Below are 8,023 nucleotides of genomic sequence, written 5' to 3' on the forward strand. Positions count from 1 at the left end.
ATACACAGGAAGTGATACGGGTATATGGGGATTCTGATATCACAATCTAAATACCTTTTTACATTTGACCTCTGACCTCGCTTTTACATTACATATCTGCCTTGTGGTTAAGTTGACCCCAAAATTTGTTCTGTCTTTAAAGAAAGGATTGTCTAGAGAATGAGCTGCTGAAGGTTAACACACTCAGTGCTTATTGTTATAAAAGTACATGTGTTTCTTTATACATAACTGCCCATGTAAGCTGTATGTAAATAAAGTCACATACAGTGATTCAGCAGTGTTGGAACGTGGGCAACAAATGACTGAAGAGTTGTGTGGTGCTAACAAAAGAACCTGGTGGAACATCTCCCAACTAAAGAGGTTAATAAGTGACATGAAGAGAGAATCCCAGAGAGGCGAGTCATGCAGGAGGAAAGATGCCAAAGGGGGTTCACCGTGCTGTGGAAAACTGCTTTAGGGTAAATCTTGCACAATTCATGCTTCTCAACATAAAACTGCAAATCTGGAATTTCGATGATATGCTTTACATAATATAAATATATATATATAAATAAATTTGAGATCAATATTTTTCCATATCTAAGGAGCAAGGCTGGAATCTAACATTCAGTGGTTGTGGTCTTTGAATCTCCCTTCATTTATTTAAAGGAAGCATGAATGTTGAATGCTTTCTACAGGTTTCAGAGCAACCACACGATGTGTTTGTAAGCTAAGAATTGCATTATGGAGCTTATTTTAGATTTCCTGTAATGTTTTTCAGGACTTGTAAACTAAGTGGCAGCAACTTCACAATGGCTTCAGTGGACATCCTCTACATAGACATCACACGCCGCTGGTCAGGCGCGACGCCCGACTCCAGAGAAGCAGGTAATGCCATACTCACAAACGCACAATAAATTATCACAAAGGGAAAAAATATGTGGAGGACAGAGAGCACGGGTGTCCTCGAGACTCGGCGCAAATACTGTGCTTGGAGATAATTGCTTGTCATTCTTTGTCAGATTTCCTCTGACACTGTAATTGAAATGAGCAAAGATCACACTGTGACAATGGAGAAGACTACCCGACATGAATTATTCAGACGTTGCACCTTCCGAGGAATGTTTGCGAGGCGGAGCGGATGGATGGAGATCACATGGACGAGCATGGAGGGGCCTGTACGGAGGAGATTGTGGACTGAATTTAGAATAAGCTCATACGTATTCAGGAAGGCTGGAGTCAGCGTCTGTTATTGTGTGTGTGTGGGTGCACTGGAGGACTTATAATGGACCAAGAACTGGGATAAAACTTAGAATTCACAAATATATCTATTCCAGTTAGACTTGGGATATGCGACAAATTAAAAAAATTACATCTAAATGTTTTCTTGCACTATGGATCTCTTCGATTTCTAGGTGGAGAACAGAGAAAGTAGAAAAATCTGTAAAACCTAAAATTCAAGTGAGAGTCTTCAGAGATGGAGGTTGGACTTTCCTCTCGTCTCATTAAATCATTTAACTGAGTTATGCTTTAGAAAATGATGCCAGCCTCTTCAAGGGTACAACAAACATTTCTTATGTGTTATGATTACATATATAAGTTGTTCTACTCAACCTACAAACTACTGTAAAATATCCACTTTCAAGGTTTAGATGATATCGTTCAAATCTAAGAGAATGATATTCAGACGTTGTATTGCATTACTGTTAATACACTTTGTTCACCCTGTTAATGTTAATGATCGTAGAGATGTCCCAACACTTACTGTAAATCCTTACAAGTACAAAACTGTGGAAGTATAAATGTGGCAATGGTGTCATCCTCTTGCATAGGCTATGCCATAGATTCACCGTAGAAACGTAATTCAGGCGTGAGGCCTCACTGGCTGGTGACCCCTGGCAGCCTCCAGTTGCTAAAATGTGTATTACATGATTGGTTAGCAGGTGGTTGCTAGGGGTTTACACCAGGTTAAATTGGTCTCTAAGGGAGTGCTATAGTAGCTAGCAGATTGCCTCTGTTGCCCATAGTTTGCATGGAAGATGCTGACTTGCCTGCAGAACCTCAGCATTTTCTCTCTGAGCTGCAGTGAAACTTGAAAGAAGTGCAGCAGAAACTGGAAATGAAGAATCTGTGCCTTCAAAGTAAAAGTTGTCCCTTTGTTGCGTCAACACTTTTCAAAAGGTGCAGGTTTCACTTTTAAGGCGAACAATCTCTGTTTCAAGTTTATTTCCCACTTTTCATAGCTTTGCTACCGCTTGGCAAGTAGTAGTAGTCTTTGCAGACCACATTGGGGTCTTTAACACAAACCCAGGGCGACCATGGCAACCTGCCAGCGAGCAAAGCAACTACAAGCCTTTGTGCCTTTTCAACCAGCCTCACACTAACACCTCCCAGCAACCTTCCAGCAAACACTCACCAGGTCAGGGAATACACTTTTACCTAGAGATTGGTGGTTGCTAGGGGGTCGGCAACCAGTCTCCAGGCCTGTAAGACTATAAAATGTCATTGGAGCAAACGCTGAATACTCTAACCTTCATAACGATAAGACCATTGTAGGACTGTTACATTACACAATGAGTCAACCATTTTTTTTTAAAGAACTGTGACTGTGACAGCAAACATTTCAACATTCATTAACTGTGGGCCGAAGGTCTCGACTGAAAAAGTGAAAAGTGAAAGTTGTGTAAAATTATAATTCTATCTGGCTTAAACAGAAGCACAGACCTCGGTCAAAGCCCCGCTCTCTGTTCTAATGTGCAATCAAACGCCTTGTTAACAACCCAGCTTGATATTTTTTGTCAGAACAGTTTGGATCATTAGAAGCTTCTTCATCTGCCCATGTGTTCCACTTCGCTGGCAGGTCTTTACATAACAGCCAAGGTAATTAGGGCCCTTTAGAGGTGGTGACAGGTAGATTTTGTTACCTTTGGACAAATCCAGACTAGCTTTCCTCAGTTCATTCCCATCTTTTTGCTAAGCTAATCTAACTCACAGCGGTTTCATAGTTGCTGAACAAAAAAATGCTTTGATCTTCATAAAGCTGCTAAGGTTCTTTAGGGAAATGTCAAGCTCTTCTTTGTGTTAGAATTGCTAGTTTATCACCTAGTAGCAGTATGAAATTACTGACTTAATGAACCTGGCCTTCTGCTTCACAGGGATGGGCTTGCAGGCGTTCGTCGAAGCCTTTTTCTACTTGGCAGCTCGCAGGTTCAAATCCCTGGCACTGAGGGAGCAGGTAGTGTCACTGCTGGAGCTGTGCGAGTCTCAGCTCGGGCCTCAGTCGGGCGTCGAGGAGAGGCGCTCTCTGAGCTGCAGCAGGGCGCTGCCGCGAACCGTCAAAACTCAGGCGCCGTGCCTCGCCAACCCTCAGCTCAGCTCTCCGGCTCCCCTCCGAAGGGCGGCCAGCCAGGACTACCGGCATCAAAGATTCAAGCCACGCTCGCTCAGAGCAAATGTGGAGAACTGATGAGAGGGAACTAGTCATCCAACCCCCCCCCCCCAAACACTGCCTTTAGCATTCTCCACAGGAGCAGAGGAGTTAGGTGTCCACCCCTCCTCTGCAGCCCCAGAGAAGGACGAGCCGATGCCCTGCTGGCTGACTCGCAGGAGCACTGTTCTCTTACTGATTGCTTTTTCTTCAGAGGAGGAAGATGCCCGCAGGGGGTTGTTGGAATGGAAATGGAAGAAGATATAAGGAGGTCGGTGCATTTCCTCCCATCCTCCCGGTAGGATCATATATGAAGAACACGATCCGGTCAGGAGGAGGAAATGGCTGCTTTTAATTGACTTACTGATTCTAGAAGGCAGCTATATGCCTCCCTTTCACATTTGTCTGGTAACCCTTATGGTAAAACAAACTTTCTTTTCAGGGATAACATTAGACGCTCCACACATCACACATAAAATAAGGAAAAGGGAGAATCCTCAGTGTATTATGTTCTTGAATTTGCACAGCAAATATTTCAGCTATATTACTTTTGCACAGAAATGGACGTGACTGGGCATTTGTGCGCTCACTGTTTGAACTTGTGTGTGTGCGCGTGTGTGGTCACCGCTGTATTTATTTGCATTTAGCTTAGCGGCGAAAGCCTGTTGACAGTGAGCGGCTCAGCTGTGCGCCTTCCACGAGCCCATTAGCGACGAGTTAAGTGAATAAGTATTCAAAGGGAAAAAGGGCCGCGCGGCCACTTATCCTCTTTCAGTTCAAGCAGCTATTCCAGTCAGGCAGCCGCAAGACCTCCAGCCATTATGTTCTTTACAATGTAGCCACACAACTGCCATTGGACGTAGATGTCTAGAAATAATTGCATGGCGAAAATGTTTCACAGATTCTTAAATGAGATTTGGTTAGAAAGCCGAATGCCTCATAATTCCAGAGTAACATGGCAGCTGCTGCTGGAAGGTCGCTTGTCTTTTTCTTTTATGCTAAAATTACTAAACCAATGAAAGAAGTGCAGTGTGGCAGCTTGTGGAAAACAGACTGAACTAAATATTTAAGAGATTTCTGCTACACATACTGTAGGGCTAACTTATTTACTGTATTCATGATGTGAAGTAGATGTATGAGTTATTAAACACTGGCACATAACATGAATGACATGTATTGATAACACTATCAAACGAAATAAACACATTTTGCTCTTTGAACTGGAGATGTGTGGGTTCGTGCGGCCGTGATAACGACCTGATATTAATGTACGACTCGTGTGTGCGCTATTGTTATAGCACCTATGAGCGAATTCACCTGTGAGCTCATTAAAGGGCACCATTTGTCGCACATAATGGCACCGGGGTTGGCACTCTGAGTTGTTTACGCCGCCGTCTTCAACGAGGCTGATGGATGAATTTAAAAACGGCTCGCTTTTTACTCGCCTTAAGACGGCAGATCTGTTTCGCAGCACAGCCATCTGCCAATGTTTCCCCGACCTTCTGTTGCAGAGGCTGCCAGTGCCAGCTGATGCTGCAGCTCCGCCATCTTTAGTCATCACGGTTCTTTTGTCGCTGCTGCTAATAACCAGCGGTGCTCCGAAGCGCTTGCTCATGACCCCAGTTGGTGTGTGTAAAAGCACAGATTGGAAGAGTGTCACTACAATTATATCTTTAAATTCAAGTTCATCACTCTGTGCTTGCTTTGTTAGTTGTTGTTCTGTGTTAAGACCAGCCTGTGGGTTTCTCGTTTATAAAATGAAAAGGCTCGTCACATACAGTACCGTGCAAAAATCTTGTGGCACCCCTCATTTTTTTTTATATTTTGCTAGACAAATTGAGAATCGATGCAGGGTATTATTCAAATGTTCAAATATAAATGGAAGTAATGGTATATGAAACACAAATAATCACACAACTTCAGCCTTTTCTCCATTTCCTTTCCTTAACACCAGATGCATCAATTGGAGCTTTGTTTGTTTGTTGTTTTTTTAAGGTTAGCTACTTCTTTTACTTCTTTTTGTCTTGTACTTCCTCAAGTTTTTAATGACACAGTGCACACCATGCTGGAAAATGCCACATTTTCAGCTAATAGCTCTTTGGGAATCACTTTGTTGGTGAAACAGTACTATTTTAAGTCTGTCAAACTGTATTATCTTTGGCAATTTTCAGTATGTTGCGCTAATTAGCTAGGAAATCCCAGCCATTAGCATAGGGTATGGTTAGGTTGCCAGATGATTGTGAGGAACACAGAAAGACACCAGTTTAGCTCAATGTGCATGTCTTTGGACTGTGGCAAAGAGCCAGGTATCTGGAGAGAACCCCACAGACGCAGGGAGAACTCCACACAGAAAAGCCCCAGCTGGTTGCTGGATTCAGGATCTTCCACGAGCTCCTAGCTGTGATTTTCAAAATTAAAGTTATTATGAATACAGAAAAATCTGGGCAGATTTTGATCCACTGTGCAATATCCAGGAAGTGTCTGTTTTTTTTTTTTTTGATGAAGCATTTTAGTTAGATCAAAACTGGATTGAAGGGGAAATGATGTATGCACTCCGCATTGGACGGGAAACCATCTCATCTGAAGCAGGTGACTGTGTTTTTTCAACTTTTGGTATCTTTGAATCCTGAATCTGACCACTGGGCACCGGTAAGGCTAGTCATTAGTAGATGGACCGATCCGATATTACCTATCGGTATCAGTCCGATACTGACCCAAATTACTGGATCGGATATCGGCGAGAAATAAAAAATGTAATCCGATCCATTAAATATCAATAAAGGACCTCACAAAACTTGCTACACAGCATAACTCGGCTCATAACTGTAGCACGTGATAGAGCAGCTGTGTGTATTTGTAGTGTAGCTACCAAACCAGCATTTCATCTCAGAGAAAGTGATCCCAGAGAGAAGTAAAGTAAGTGTATAACATTATCTCTGAATGTCTGTAAAGCATTCCCATGTTAAGCTTAACAACAGACATGTGGAGCGACTGCCTCTTCTCTCTCTCTCTCTCTCCTGCTGCTACTTCAATCCTGAAACTGCTTAATGATCAGCTGATCGGCTTTTCTGTCGGAGTCCGTCTCTCTTCTTTGTTTTTGGCCCATTTTGCACCAGAAAGAGGAAACCAGCGGCTGAACAACAGCAGCACATTTAACCTTGATAAGCTGTTGTTAGAATTTATTTAATATTACTTTCTACACCAGGATCATTTTCTGCGTAGCTGACGGCTGGTAACTGTGCAGGGGCGGATCTAGCAAAGTTTAGCCAGGGGGGCCGATGGGGCATGAACAGGGAAAAGGGGACCCAAAGACATACTTTTCTTTCTTATTCTCATTTAAAATGTCTAGCTTTTAATAAATAATTATCTGACTCTTACACCCAAAGTTTTAATTTGATGTATAGAAGTCCATTACTGTATATAGTAACTGTTAAGTCTAATATACCCTAGTAAGCTATAGTACTTTTTCCTTTGTGAAAGTACCATCTGTGAATTCTGCAATTCTGTTGAAGAAAGATGTTGAATCTATTTAATTATTCTTGAAAAATAATTTATTTCTGTGCATTTCCCCCCCTGCATCAAATTAAATTTGATTACATCGATTAAGCATCATGAGGTGGAGGGTGGGGGGTGGTTCCCTATTTTTTTTTTTGCTGGGAGTTTGCAACCCTATTAGTTAGGTTGCTTAATATTTCTGCTAAGTACTCTTTAAAATACCAGAATAGGGAGGATGGTGCAGGTTTAGTTTATTAGATTGATCAGTGTTGCTGAACTATGACATATTTTGGACACAGTGTATTTTTTACATACAGGTATAACAGAATAGCTTTAGTGTTGTTATTTATTTAAACTTGGGTATAAACTTATACAAAATGCAGCAAGATATTAAAAAAACGTTTTGATTAAAAAAAACACTATATCGGATTCATATCGGTATCGGACATAAAAAAAAAGTGGTATCGTGCCATCTCTAGTTATTAGTAGTAATAATGCTTTTTTTTGTAGTTTAGAGTTTTTAGAAGCCTGACATGCTAAACATGTGCCTTTGCTGCAGGGAGACACTTGTTCCACTTGGGCAAAGAAATAAGTGAGCTTCACAGAGAACAAGAAGGCCTTTCCTGTAAAACACACCAGTTCGTGTGGTTGGCTGTTACAAATAAACCTAATACAATTTGAATATTTTCAAAGTACATTTCTATTTTCTTTCTGTTGCACTTAGAACAGTTATGAGGTTTTTTAAAAAAAATATAATTTTCAGCTCACTTTACAGGAATTTCAACAAAATTGCTACAAGCTTCAGGCCTGTTTTAATTTTTTACCCGATGTGGGGAATGACAATCAGGCAGTATGTAGGTCAGACTTGCTGAGCGAAACAGACACTACTTAAACTGTACTTCCACAAAAAAAAGCTGCCTTTGCCTTTGGACCCTGCTACTGAGCATATGTTCTCTCTAGCTGTTTGTCATCTATCACAGCCTGCCTGAGTATTTAATGAACACGTGATTCATCTGTTACACTGTCAAACTAAGCTCCATTTATTCTATCAGAGAAGCAGAATAAGTGTGATGGATACCAGCACGTGTGAGGCGATGAGACAAAAGACAGAAAGGCACACGA

General features: G+C 41.6%; 1 protein-coding gene across 3 annotated transcripts in view; it reads left to right on the forward strand.

Moving 5' to 3' along the window:
* Positions 1–4,626, forward strand: part of ttll11 (tubulin tyrosine ligase-like family, member 11) — a 28,706-nt gene extending 24,080 nt beyond the window's left edge. For 2 of the 3 annotated variants that reach the window (XM_080304157.1, XM_026173336.2), the window contains exons 9-10: positions 761–867; positions 3,135–4,626. In XM_080304157.1, coding sequence (XP_080160283.1) covers positions 761–867; positions 3,135–3,445 — 418 coding nt within the window. In that variant the 3' untranslated portion in view covers positions 3,446–4,626. Of the gene's footprint in view, positions 1–278; positions 459–760; positions 868–3,134 lie in introns of all 3 variants that reach the window. The other variant, XR_013910341.1, reaches the window with a different exon arrangement.
* The last annotated feature ends 3,397 nt before the right edge of the window (positions 4,627–8,023 follow it).

The sequence above is a fragment of the Astatotilapia calliptera genome, chromosome 7, assembly GCF_964374335.1.
Source record: "Astatotilapia calliptera chromosome 7, fAstCal68.1, whole genome shotgun sequence".
NCBI classification, from domain to species: Eukaryota; Metazoa; Chordata; class Actinopteri; order Cichliformes; family Cichlidae; genus Astatotilapia; species Astatotilapia calliptera.